At 57.7% G+C, this 13,888-nt stretch overlaps 1 protein-coding gene across 2 annotated transcripts in view; it reads right to left on the reverse strand.

The window, feature by feature from the left end:
* Positions 1-13,888, reverse strand: part of VPS50 (VPS50 subunit of EARP/GARPII complex) — a 93,397-nt gene that overhangs the window by 61,864 nt on the left and 17,645 nt on the right. For both annotated transcript variants that reach the window (XM_029070416.2, XM_029070414.2), the window contains exons 5-9: positions 10,258-10,311; positions 5,013-5,083; positions 3,592-3,709; positions 3,471-3,506; positions 2,945-3,027 (exon numbers count right to left, since the gene is read on the reverse strand). In XM_029070416.2, the coding sequence (XP_028926249.1) occupies positions 2,945-3,027; positions 3,471-3,506; positions 3,592-3,709; positions 5,013-5,083; positions 10,258-10,311 (362 nt within the window). The remainder of the gene's footprint in view (positions 1-2,944; positions 3,028-3,470; positions 3,507-3,591; positions 3,710-5,012; positions 5,084-10,257; positions 10,312-13,888) is intronic.

Consider the following 13,888-nt stretch of genomic DNA (forward strand, 5'->3'; position numbering starts at 1 on the left):
AACTATTATTATAATCATTAGGCACCCTCCAAAACCTCAACCCTTCATCTAAGAGAATCTGGTGCATTCCGTTCCGGGCCGGGAACGTGTCCGCTAATTCTGCTGCGCTGTGCTCTCCCGAGCGCTTCACACGGTGCTCTGCGTATAGTAGGTGCTCGATGGATACCATCCGACCCATCAGAGGTTCCGCTGGCAGACAACGTTCCAGGGTCCCCGGGACGGCACGACGCAGCCCGAGCCGGGCCCACAATGCCGGCCACCGTCCGCTCCGAACTCAGAGCAACCGGACAAGGACAGTGACACTGCCTGGGGGTAACGCGTGCGGCACCAAATATTAACGGCAATGATAACTGTGGTATCGTTAAGTGCTCACGAACCCCGTACTAAGCGCCGGGGTGGATAGAAGCAAATCAGATTGGACGCAGTCCCTGTCCCACACGGGGCCCCCGGCTTTGATCCCCATCTTCCAGATGAGGTAACGGGCTCAGGGACGTTAAGTGACTTGCCCCAGGTCACACAGCAGACGAGTGGCGGAGCCGGGATTAGAACTCGGGTCGTCCTCCTGACTCCCGGGCCGGTGCTCTATCCACCGACCGTGCCGCTTCCCTAAGTCTTTGACGGAGGAGACTCTGGTGGTCTGGCGCATACGGGGGGGGGGGACGGGGGGGGGACGACGGGGGAGTTCCGGGCCGGGCGAGGATGTGGGAAAGGGGTCGGCGGCGAGATCGATGAGATCGGGGCACGGAGAGCAAGCTGGCGCCGGAGGGGCAGACCGTGCGGGCTGGGCCCTAACAGGAGATCGGCGAGACGAGGTAGGAGGGGGTGAGCTGATTAAGTGCTTTAAAACCAACGGTAAGGAGTTGCTTTCCGTCACGTGTTAATCTTTCCCAAGCCCCTCATTGGGATAACTGCCTCATCCCCGGACACCGTTACATCCCTCGGGGAAAAAGCACTTTCCGTCGAATGCCCCGCCGACCCCCAAGAACTCCAGGGGTTGCCCCCATCACGGGACCCCCGTCGACCGACCGATACTCTCAGCCTGAGTCCGAGTCACGTGGCCCGGGCGGGGCCGGGCCCCCGAGCCCCGCTCCCCGGGGCCCACCCCCTAAATCCCGCTGAGCCTCAGCCCCCCCGAGGCCCCTCATCCCCCCGCCCTGGCGTTTACCTGACGGACCCCCCAACACCCCTTCTCCCGGGGACCGAGCCCCGGGCAGCATCGGTGGCTTGCGGGGGAGAGAGGCCGCTCCGGAGTGGGGCGACGAGCGCCAGACCCAGACGGGGAAAGGCGGGGCCTGCGCCACAGGCCCCGCGCAGACGGGTCTCGGGACGGGCCGGCGATTCGGCCCGACCGTTCACGCCGCTGCGACCGACTACCTAGGCCCCGTCCCCCAACCCGGCGCGCCGGACCTCCGGAGACCGGTCCAGCCTGGGAAGCGGAACCCGGGCCCGCGGCTCACACCGCGACCACCAAAAAAATCTAGAGCGGAGCCTCCGAAGAGGCGGCCGCCATTTTAAGCGGCACGGCTTAGTGAAAAGAGCGCGGGTCACGGGTTCTGATCCCGGTCCCGTCACGTGTCTGCTGGGTGACCTCGGGTAGGTCACTTCTCTGGGCCTCAGGTAGCTCATCTGCAAAACGGGGACTGACAGCGTGAGCCCCACGTGGGACCGGGTCCGCGTACAACCTAACTCGTATCTATCCCACAGCTTAGAACGGCTTAGAAGAGAAGCAGCGCGGCTCAGCGGAAAGAGCCCGGGCTTGGGAGTCAGAGGTCACGGGTTCGAATCCCGGCTCTGCCACTCGTCAGCCGGGTGACCGTGGGCGAGTCACTTCACTTCTCTGTGCCTCGGTTCCCTCATCTCGACGGAGAGGGCGAGGGCCACGGACTTGTTTCACGAAGGCGGTAAATGTGGCGGGACTTTCACTTCTCTGCGCCTCAGTTCCCTCATCTGTAAAACGGGGATTAACTGTGAGCTTCACGTGGGACAACCTGTTTACCCTGTATCTACCCAGCGCTTAGAACAGTGCTCTGCACATACTAAGCGCTTAACAAATACCAACACTATCATTATTATTAGAACAGTGCTAGGGACATAATAATGATGGTAATTACTTCGCTTAACAGTTATTAACAATCATCGTTATTATCGTCGTAGAAAACCGACCGACAGAAAATAAAAAAGCCAGAATGATGAAAGCCAACTACCAACAAAGAGCGCTAAAACAAAAACTGGCACCACAGAACTCCAGCGTGGCTCAGTGGAAAGAGCACGGGCTTGGGAGTCAGAGATCACGGGTTCTAATCCCGGCTCCGCCGCAAGTCAGCTGTGTGACCTTGGGCGAGTCACTTAACCTCTCTGTGCCTCAGTTACCTCATCTGTCAAATGGGGATTAAAAGTGTGAGCCCCACACGGGACAAACTGATCACCTTGTATCTCCCGGCGCTTAGGACAGTGCTTTGCACATAGTAAGCGCTTAACGGATACCACAGTTTATTTTTAACTCACAAGCAGGTCTCACTCTGGCCGCTCGCTGCCACAGAAGCAGGCAGGGCGGGGGCCATCTCCGGAGCCCAGAAGGCCGGGGGCGGGAGAGGCACGGAGCCGGGGGGGGGGGGCACGGAGGTTCAGGCCTGAGCGGGCAGGGTCCCTCCCCGCCGTCCCTCCTTTCCCTCGTCTCCGAGGCAGCTGAAAAGCAGCGGGAGGCCAGACGTGGAAAACGGACGTGGAAAATCCCGCCACATTTACCGCCTTCGTGGAAACAGGTCCGCGGCACCCGCCCTCTCCGACGAGAAAGCTCCAACGGAAGCCCGGGCACGTGAATCTGTCCTCGACGGACCGCACCGCTTCCGGGAGGAGGAACGACCTGCCCGCCCCACACCCATCCAGGAGACGGAGAGCGCGAAGGGCGGGAAGACCACCCCCCGGCAGGCACGTGGACGTTCACCTTATGCAGTTGTAGTGCTTGAACGTGCTGGCTGCCTTCTGGCACTCCAAGCACAGCTGGATGGCTCCGGGGAAGTCCTCTTCCTGGCAACGGCAGAGACCACGGACACATCAGCGCCCACGCAGAGACCGCGGCGGCCCCCGTACCGGGCGCCGGCCCGCCCGACCCCCCCCAACGACAGAAACGAGGAGACCGGTGGGGTCGTTTTAATATGCTAGACGACGCGCCTATTACGATAATAGCCGCGGACCGGGAGCGAGGGGACGGCGGCCCCCGCCGCCGCCGCCGGGCCCCGCCTCTGCGGGATCCGAGAGGAGGGAGAGCGCTCCGCAAGCTACGGACAGTCAAACCTCCAGGCGTCGAGCGAAGCTAACTGCCACGTCAGGACGGCCCCTCTACGAGAGCAACCGGAGGGAAGGGGAGCCCGGAGCCGGACCCCCCCGCGGAAAAACCAGACAACGCCCGCTCGACGGCAGTAGGGTCGCCGCGGCTCCCGGCCGGGGGGCCCGGACAACGGGGCGCTCACCTCCATCATCTCACTCAGACGCACGTCCGTCCGTTGCTGAAAAACCAAAGAGCAGGGGAGAGGTTACCCGGTGGCCGACAGAGAAGCCGGGGTTCAAATCCGGAGCGGGACCCGCCCGTACCAGCGTCTTGATGGTGCGCAGGGACTTGAGCAGCCCAATCAGCAACTGCCGTTTCCGCTGATTCGCCAGGAGGCCCAAGCTGGCCTGGGTGAAGCCTTCCTTTGCGATATTCAGGCACCTGCGGAAACCGAGGAGTCGCCCTGCTGCCCGCAGAAGGGCAAAACCGAGAGGGATCTACGAAGGTCTTCTCCCTGCCCCAGGCCGGGGCTCCATCCGACCGGCCGAGGGACCGACTCCTCTGGCATTTCCAGCGCGGGGCAGAGGCGGGGGTGGCACGGGTTGGGGGGGGGGGGGGGGGAGGAAACGAACGTCTCGACCACGTGGGGCCGGGGAGGCAGGCAGAAGTGAGCACGTGAACGTACGATAATAACGTTGGTATCTGTTAAGCGCTTACTACGCGCAGAGCAGCGCTCTAAGCGCTGGGGGAGATACGGGGTCATCAGGTCCTCCCACTTGAGGCGCACAGTTAATCCTCATTTTACAGATGAGGCAACTGAGGCCCGGAGAAGCGAAGTGACTCGCCCACGGTCACACAGCTGACGAGTGGCGGAGCCGCGATTCGAACCCATGACCTCTGGCTCCCAAGCCCGGGCTCTTTCCACTGAGCCACGCCGCGTTGACCCACAGACGCCCACACAAGCGTAGGCACGGCTGAGGCGGTCAGACATGCAGACGCAGAGAGGAAAGCGGTCACAGAGACACCTACGGGAACGCGCAGACACACACGGGGGCCAAACGCCGAGAAATATACAAAATGTACACGTACACACACCCACAGACACGGACAGGGAGGGGGCCACGCAGATGCACCTACAGAAGGCAGGGAGGGGGCCAAACAGAGAAGCGGCATAGCCCAGTGGATAGAGCACGGGCCTGGGAGTCAGAGGGACTTGGGTTCTAATCCCGGCTCCGCCACGTGGATGCTGGGTGAGCTCGGGCGGTCACTTCACTTCTCTGTGCTTCCATTCCCTCATCTGTAAAATGGGGTCCCTCTCCCCTCCCCTCAGCACCGTGCTCCTTTGTATGTATCATTTATCACCCTATTTATTTTGTTAATGAGGTGTCCATTTCCTTGATTCTACTTATCTTGATGAGGTCGCCTTGTTTTTGTTTTGTTCCGTTTTGCTTTGCTGTCTCCCCCTTTTAGACCGCGAGCCCGTCGTTGGGCAGGGACGGTCTCTGTTACCGAACCGTACATTCCAGGCGCTCAGTACGGTGTTCTGCACAGAGTAATCCCTCAATAAATACAACTGAATGAACGAGTCCAGGATCACCGGGTTCGAAAGATGCTGAAAGACCACCGTCTCAGAGCGCCCGCCGGGGCCGGCAACCGGTCCCCGGCTCGAGGCCGAGTAGACGAGGCCGGCAGCCGACGTGGGCCACGGGACCCGCCCGACCCGGCGACTCCGCGGGGCACCCACCTCCTTCCGTTCGTACAGATGACGGCGGCCAGCTGGAGACCCGCCTGCAGCGACGTCACGCGCTCCAGCTCCTGCGGGGAGACGCGGGAACGGTCGGGCCGAGCAAGAAACCGGAAAACCGGGGCTTCCGTGCCACCGGACGGGCCGAGGGACAGGTCGGCTCGACTGCCAGGCCACGCCGCTTCCCAGGCACTCCGTACAGTCGCCACGCCGAGTGGCGTTCAGTAAATGCTTTGCCACTCGGCGAGGCGGCCAGAGGGAGGAGAAGGGCGGGTTACAGGTTTCCCGGTTCAGATCACCCCAACTTCCACCCCAGTGACGGGGTTAACGGCGAGGTGCTCCATCTGGGGGTCGGGCTTCCGGGGGACCGGCTCCCCGAGATCACGGCAATGAAGCAGACTGGGTGTCACATGCGGGGGACGCCTCAAGGAAATGCAGAGAGACTCTGGCGCCAGCTGGAGATTTAGAGAAGCGGCGTAGCTCGGCGGAAAGAGCCCGGGCTTGGGTTCGAATCCCGGCTCTGCCACTTGGCAGCCGTGTGACTGTGGGCGAGTCACTTCACTTCTCTGGGCCTCAGTCACCTCATCTGCAAATGGGGATGAAGACTGGGAGCCCCACGTGGGACCAGCTGATGACCCTGTCTCTCCCCCAGCGCTTAGAACGGTGCTCTGCACATAGTAAGTGCTTTACAAATGCCAACATCGTTATTATTATTAATGAGGAACCCGGCTGAGAGGTGGAGTGGTGCAGGGCTGGTCACTTAGAAGCTGAACCGTGCCCTCGCCACAGAGGAGCGGCTTGGCCTAGCAGATGGAGCACGGGCCTGGGAGTCGGAAGGACCTGGGTTCTAATCCCCACTCGGTCACTGTCCGCCGTGCGACCTCGGGCAAGTCGATTCACTCTTCTGCGCCTCAGTAACTTCATCTCGAAAACGGGGCTCGAGACTGGGAACCCTATCCATTCAACAGTATTTATTGAGCGCTTAGTATGTGCAGAGCACTGGACTAAGCGCTTGGAATGGACAGATCGGTAACAGAAAGAGACAGTCCCTGCCCTTTGACGGGCTTACGGTCTAACTGCGGGAGACGGACGGACGAGAACAATGGCAATAGACAGAATCCAGCGGCAATAACCCTATGTGGGACGGGCACTGTGTCCAACCCAATTACCTCCTAACTACCCCAGCACTTAGTACGGTGCCCGGCACACAGTAAGTCCTTAACAAATGCCACACTTATTATTACAACGATGGTGTTCGTTAAGCGCTTACTACGCGCCGGGCTCTGTACTAAGCGCTAGGGTGGATACGAGCAAATTGGGTAGGACCCGGTCCCTGTCCCACGTGGGGCTCACCGTCTCGATCCCCCATTTTACAGGGGAGACGGGGGCGGGAATCAAAGGTCTTCAGGGGACCCAGGCGACAGACTCAGCTTGGTTCAACGGCTGCCGCTTGCGGTCGGATAACTCGGAGCTGCCCCGGGCCGGTATCTGAACACCACCGGGGCCACCTGCGGTGCCCTCTAGACCGTGAGCTCGCTGTGGGCAGGGAACGTGTCCGTCATATTGTACTCTCCCATGCGCTCGGTACACTGTTCTGCACGCAGTACGGCGCTCAATAAATATGACTGACATACTGTTACACCGTCCTCTCCTAAGCTCTTACTACAGTGCTCTGCAGACGGTAAGTGCTCAATTCTTTCATCCGTCCATTCAATCGCATCCACTGAGCGCTTACTGTGTGCAGAGCACTGTACTGAGCGCTTGGAAAATACAATTCGGCTACAAACAGAAACAATCCCTGCCCAACAATGGGCTCGCGGTCTAGGAGGGGGGAATAAATATGACTGACCGACACGGTTATATTGTACTCTCTGTACACTGAAGCGGCGTGGCTCAGTGGAGAGAGCCCGGGCTTGGGAGTCCGAGGTCATGGGTTCTAATCCCGGCTCCGCCACCTGTCCGTTACCGAACCGTCCATTCCAAGCGCTCAGTACGGTGCTCTGCACATAGTAATCCCTCAATAAATACAATCGAATGAATGAGTCCAGGATCATCGGGTTCCCTCGATAAATACAACTGAATGGATGAGTCCGGGATCAGCTGTGTGACTACGGGCAAGTCACGTCACTTCTCTGTGCCTCAGTTCCCTCATCTGGAAAATGGAGATTAAGACTGTGAGCCCCACGTGGGACAACCTGATCACCTTATATCCTCCCAGGGCTCAGAACGGTCCTTGGCACATAGTAAGTGCTTAATAAATACCGTCATTATTACGATAACGCTCCCAAGCGCTCAGTACAGTGCTCGGCACACAGTACGACACTCAAGAGATAAAACTGACTGACTGAGAACGGGGAACAGGGGAGGAGCCAACTTGGGGTGGTGTGGGGAGAGGGGTGAGACTCCCAGAGCCCACAGAGCTTCCGGATCCACAGGCAGGAGCCGGGCGGGGAGGCGGTGCTCCCCGGGCGGAGGGGTCCGACCGCACCGGCCACGAGCCCCGACACTCGACGCCGGCGTCCTTCACCGCTAAGGACCGTCATTTCAGCCGACTGCTCTTCATCTGGTCATTTCTAAGCCGGCTGATAGTTTGCGCACTCTGGATCTCGACTGAAAAGGAAGCTCTAACCGAGCAATTCCAATTCAATCAGGCTCGAGGGCCGGACGGTTATGTCTCCCTCTCGCAGGTCCGAAGAGCCAGGGAGGATATTAACGTCAACGATGATTGAGGCATCGTGCGCTTGGTGCGCGAAGCCGTCTCCTCCGGCCCTCCCGAGCGGTTGGAAAAAATCGAAGGCGCCGTACTGCGGTGACAAACGCCTCTGCGGAATTGAATTTCCAAGCTGTTTTCGGCTGAAGTGAACTAGATTCCGCAAGGGGAAAGCGAGAGGTTGTGAGAAAGCTCGCCCGGGGAGCCCAGGTCAAACCCCCTCGGCTCGAGAACGGCTCAGGGACCCGAGGTCCGGAACGAATGGGGGACGGAGAGCCTCTGGGAAGAGGTCGAAGGGCGCACGTGGGCAACGCGTGCCCTTAATGGGTTCTAATCCCCGCTCGGTCATTTGGCTGCTGCGTGACCTCGGGCAGATCAATTCACTTCGCCTGTGACTCAGTCTCCTCATCTGTAAAATGAGGATTAAGACCGTAAGCCCCGTGTGGGACAGGGACTGTGTCCAACCTAATCATCTTGTACCTACCCCACGGCTTGGAACGGTGCCTGGCACGTAGTAAACGCTTAACAAATACCACAGTTACCATCGATTACGTGTTGTCTCTGCGTCAGCGCTATCGGTTAGGCAGTAAGTTCCTCGGGGGCTGGGACTGTGTGCAGAGCGCTGATCTCAGCGCTCTGCAAAGGGGTGCTCAATATATATTACCGATTGATTGTTCATCGCATTTACAGAGTCTGTGAATAACTGGGCGGATTTTTGTGTCCCCGCTCCATACACTGGCATCTAACGAAGGTATCGGTTAACACTGACCACGAGCCAAGCGCTATGCTAAGCACTGGGAAAGCTGCAAGACGATCACATCGGATACGGTGCCCAACCTACACGGAGTTCACCATCTATGACGGAGGAGGAAGAGGAAGTTCATCCCCATTTTACAGATGAGGAAACGGGCCCAGAGAAGTAACGTGACTTGCCCGAGGTCCCACAGCAGGCCAACTGGGACCATTCATTCATTCGATCGTATTTATTGAGCGCCTACTCTGTGCAGAGCACTGTACTAAGCGCTTGGAATGGACAATTCGGCAGCAGGTAGAGACGGTCCCTGCCCAATAACGGACTCACAGAACTCAGGTCTCCCGACTTGGGGGTCCCGGGCTCCTTCCATAAGACTGTGCTGCCTAAGGAATTTTGGAACTGGGGTTTACATTCGCAATTTCAGTTACAGATGAAAAGTTGGGGCATCCCTACATTTGAAACGCACGCTGTTTCACATGATAAGATGGGTATGTATTTCCATCCCCGATTAGACCCTAAGCCCGTCAAAGGGCAGGGGCTGTCTCTGTTGCCCATTTGTCCATTCCAAGCGCTTAGTACAGTGCTCTGCACATAGTAAGTGCTCAATAAATACTACTGAATGAATGAATCCGTGTTACAAAACAACCCCCGTTAACATTCTACGTTTCAGAAATACGATGAATGAATGAATAAATGAAAGGCAGGCTTGGGTGTTCCTGCCAAGGAACTTTTAATAATAACAATAATAATTGTGGTGCTTGTTAAGAACCTACTAGGTGCCAAGCACTTTACAGGTGCTGGGGTAGATACAAGGTAATTGGGGTGGACACAGCCTCTATCCTACATAAGGCTCACAGTCTTAATCCCCATTTTCCAGGTGAGGGAACTGAGGCACTGAGAAGTAAAGTGACTTGCCCAAGGTCACACAGCAGACAAGTGGCAGAGCTGAGATTAGAACCCACGTACTTTGCCTCCCAGGCCCAGGCCCTATCCACTAGGCCACACTGCTTCTCTACTGGTTTCACAAAACCAGTGCTGTTTCAAGCCCAACCAGAAAATGTCCTCCTGGGAATAAAATACTTTCTTACGCAAAAATGGCAAGGGATCATCACTACATAATCACACTCTGATGGTATGGGCATTTAAGTATTTATAATTATTTTTTTTTAATCGTGGTATTTGTTAAGCACTTACTAATGTGCCAAGCACTGTACTAGGCGCTGGGGCAGATATGAGATAATCGGATCCCACGGTCTAAATAATGTTGGTATTTGTTTGTTAAGCGCTTACTATGTGCAGAGCACTGTTCTAAGCGCTGGGGTAGACACAGGGGAATCAGGTTGTCCCACGTGGGGCTCACAGTCTTAATCCCCATTTTACAGATGAGGGAACTGAGGCACAGAGAAGTGAAGTGACTGGCCCACCGTCACACAGCTGACAAGTGGCAGAGCCGGGATTCGAACTCATAACCTCTGACTCCCAAGCCCGGGCTCTTTCCCCGAGCCACGCTGCTTCTCTGGAAGGAGAACGGGTATTTAATCTCCATTGTGCAGATGAGGGAACCGAGATACAGCGAAGTTAAGCGCCAGGTCCAAGGTCACACAACGGACGTGGCAGAGCCGGGGTTTGAACCCAGGACCTCTGACTCCCAGGCCCGTGATCCTTCCCGTAGGCTACGCTGCTTCCTAATTACCACCATACAACAGGTTTCTACCATCATCCTGACCCAAAGCACCTAAAGTGTTGTCCACGAGCCTCCACAACAAAGCCCCGCACCCTACCTTAACATATGAAGGCTGCTTCTCCAGGATCAAGTCAGCAACTTTTTTAGATACCTGTGAGGAAAAAATCGGGCAAATTAACAGCTCTTATTATAGCTCTCGCGCTAATAATTTCAGAAAGAATGTCCCTCCGATCTTCTCACTAAATTCTAAGAAACGTGACAGCCACAAAAAAGAGAACAAGAATAGCAGTAGAAGAACTCCAACTCGCCTGCTGGGAAAAACGATCGTGTTCATAACTCCAAATCAGGTAGGAGGGGTCAAACTAAATGTCCAACTATGGTCCCTGCCGGTATTCACTGCACCTCCTATGAGTAGAGAAGCAGCGTGGCTCAGTGGAAAGAGCCTGGGCTTGGGAGTCAGGGCTCATGAGTTCGAATCCCGGCTCTGCCACTTGTCAGCTGTGTGACTGTGGGCGAGTCACTTCACTTCTCTGGGCCTCAGTTACCTCACCTGTAAAAACGGGGATTAACTGTGAGCCTCATGTGGGACAACCTGATTCGCCTCTATCTCCCCCAGCGCTTAGAACAGTGCTCTGCACATAGTAAGCGCTTAACAAATACCAACATTATTAGTATTAGAGCACTGTATGAGGAAGAAGTGGTTTTGGGGAGACAGCAAGAACAGAAACCCTGACCCCTGCCCGCCCGGGGACCTTACGACGTGGGCAGGGAACGTCTGTTGTTGTAGCGTACTCGCCCAAGAGCTTAGTACAGTGCTCTGCACACGGAAAATGCTTAATAAATCCGATCGAATGAAGACATCCACGTGGCAGTTAAGAGACGCCCTCGCTGACTTGTGAAGCCCAAGGTACTGCCTTGGGGGTAGAAAGGAGGCAGAGCTGGAGAGGAAGATCCCGAGGAAGCAGAACTTCGGGACGGAGAGGCCGAGGCCTAGCGGGGACGCGATTCAAACTCAAAAAACCGCAATGACAGTGTGAACGGAGAGAACGTGGAGCCCTCAGGCCCCGGGCTGAGAGTCCCCCAGGAGCTTGGAGGCGGGAAGGCTGAAGTCAATGCTTCTCCCCCCGATAAGTAGAAAGCATCTGCACTCTGTCACCGAGGGAAGGTGAGGCGGTGGTAAGCGTCCCCAGATTCGAGCAGAATTTGGACCCTCTTGGGACCGCAGAGGGGAAAGATGGGACTGACAGGGCGTGCGTCCGTCCCTAACCAGGGGGGTGGGTGCGCCCAGGAGAGAGACCGGCAAACGGTTCCTCCCAGCGTCTGGGGTTCGCTGTCGGAGGCAGAGTCCCGGGCTGGATGGACCCCTGTGGCGTCGACCCGGCGTAGCGCTGCCGATGTCATTCGGATTTATCGTGAGAGAAACAGGAGGAATGGACCTGTTTCGCATTTTTAGGAGCCTGGAGACAACTCTTGAAGATCCTGTCGGGCTCTGTGTCTCTTCTCCTTTTACACAAGCTACTAAAATAGCTTGGATGGACAGCCTCGGCCTCTCTATCCCCAAGATCTACTTCCTCAGGACCACCTTCTCCAACTCTGCCTCTTCATTGCCCCCACGGTTCCAGAGTCTCCCTTACCTTGGGCTTCACAAGTCAGCGAGGGCATCTTCATTCATTCATTCATTCATTCATTCATTCAATAGTATTTATTGAGCGCTTACTATGTGCAGAGCACAGTACTAATCGCTTGGAATGAACAAGTGGGCAACAGATAGGCAGGTCCCTGCCATTTGACGGGCTCACGGTCTGATCGGGGGAGACGGGCAGATGAGAACGATGGCGATAGATAGAGTCGAGGGGAAGAACGTCTCGTAAAAACGATGGCGACTGAATAGAATCGAGGCGATGTACATCTCATTAACAAAATAAATAGGGTGATGAAAATATATACAGTCGAGCGGACGAGTACGGTGCTGAGGGGATGGGAAGGGAGAGGGGGAGGAGCAGAGGGAGTTGGGGGGAAAAGAGGGTTTAGCTGCGGAGAGGTGAAGGGGGACCGGGGGAGTAGAGGGAGAAGGGGAGCTCAGTCTGGGAAGGCCTCTTGGAGGAGGTGAGTTTTAAGTAGGGTTTCGAAGAGGGGAAGAGAGGTTGTCGGAGGTGAGGGGGGAGGGCGTTCCGGGACCGCGGGAGGACGTGGCCCGGGGGTCGACGGCGGGTTGGGCGAGACCGAGGGACGGCGAGGAGGTGGGCGGCCGAGGAGCGGAGCGTGCGGGGTGGGCGGTGGAAAGAGAGAAGGGAGGAGAGGTAGGAAGGGGCGAGGTGACGGAGAGCCTCGAAGCCTAGAGTGAGGAGTTTCTGTTTGGAGCGGAGGTCGACAGGCGACCACCGGAGGTATTTAAGAAGGGGAGTGACAGGCCCAGATCGTTTCTGCGGGAAGATGAGCCGGGCGGCGGAGTGAAGACTAGACCGGAGCGGGGAGAGAGAGGAGGAAGGGAGATCGGAGAGAAGGCCGACACGGTAGTCTAGCCGGGATACAACGAGAGCCCGTAGCGGTAAGGTAGCCGTTTGGGTGGAGAGGAAAGGGCGCTTTCCATGTGCAAAGTACCGGCGTTAGGGATTTCTTCCAGTCTCATCAATTTCTAGGTCATTTCCATAAAGCTTCCTCCGTTACGGTCAGCTCACCCGCCGGGGCCTGAGGCTGGCTTCCGGTCAGAACCATCCCGCCCTGCTCCGGTCTAGATGCGCACGAACGCCCTGGCTGGCTCTCCCCGCGTCCCGGCCCTCTCCTCCCGGACCGGCTCTCCTCGGCTAATTGAATAGGACCGTGTCAACGGCTGAGACGGCTGAGGTGGCAACAGAGGAATTGGTGACAGAGGCGGAGGAAGGGTAGTGGTGACGCAGGGAGGTGGAGGAAATAGTGGTGGAAGAGGAAGGGGTGACGATGGAGGGGGTGACGGTGAAATATCTCTTCCCCGGAGAGAGAGTCCCCAAAGGCGAAGACTTGGAGGAGTCGTGATTGTCAAGCAAATTTCCGGAAACCTCCAGTCGCTGCAGGAAGCCATTTCCACCGTGTCCTGGACGGGGGAGGGAGAGAGGAAGGGAGGGAGGAGGAGGAAGGGAGGGTGCGACCACCATCAGACGCTTGGCACCGTAGGGGCTCAGGCCGCACCCTCCCAGGGTCCTTGGCAGCCCGAAGAGCTCTCCCACTCTGCCAAGCTTAGAGGGTCCCTCGGAGGACGGGCTCTCTCACCGACACGGGCCCGGGAGCAGGGAGGAGAGCGGGGTCGGAGGCCTCGTGTCGGGACACGGAGGCCGCAAGGGGCCGCGGGACCGCGGGGCCAGTGCCAGAGAACAGCAAAGGGCCGGGCCCAGGCCAGCACGGTGGAAAGAGAGAGGGGCAAAGGGAGAGTTGAGAGCCGCGACGTCCACAGCCTACCCAGACTACCGCCAAAGTGTTCGCAGCTGGCCCGCGCGTTCGTTCACGGTGACTACGTTTGGCCTAAAAAGAATTCAAGTGGGGCCGGAGAAAGAGGAGGAGGCCGGGAGACGGGGCGGAGTTTTACCCCGCCGGTGAGTGCCCGGGAAGGGAGGGGGAGACGCTGGATGCGGGAAGACGTTGGCCGTCCCGGGGCGAAAGGTCAGAGAAACGAGCCGCCGGGCCGGAAGAGCTCGTGGGAGCCGGGGGGCCCAAGGGGGTCAGTGGGCACTCGGTCCCCGCTAGCGGCACACGGT

This window comes from Ornithorhynchus anatinus, chromosome 8 (assembly GCF_004115215.2).
Source record: "Ornithorhynchus anatinus isolate Pmale09 chromosome 8, mOrnAna1.pri.v4, whole genome shotgun sequence".
In the NCBI taxonomy this organism is placed as follows: domain Eukaryota; kingdom Metazoa; phylum Chordata; class Mammalia; order Monotremata; family Ornithorhynchidae; genus Ornithorhynchus; species Ornithorhynchus anatinus.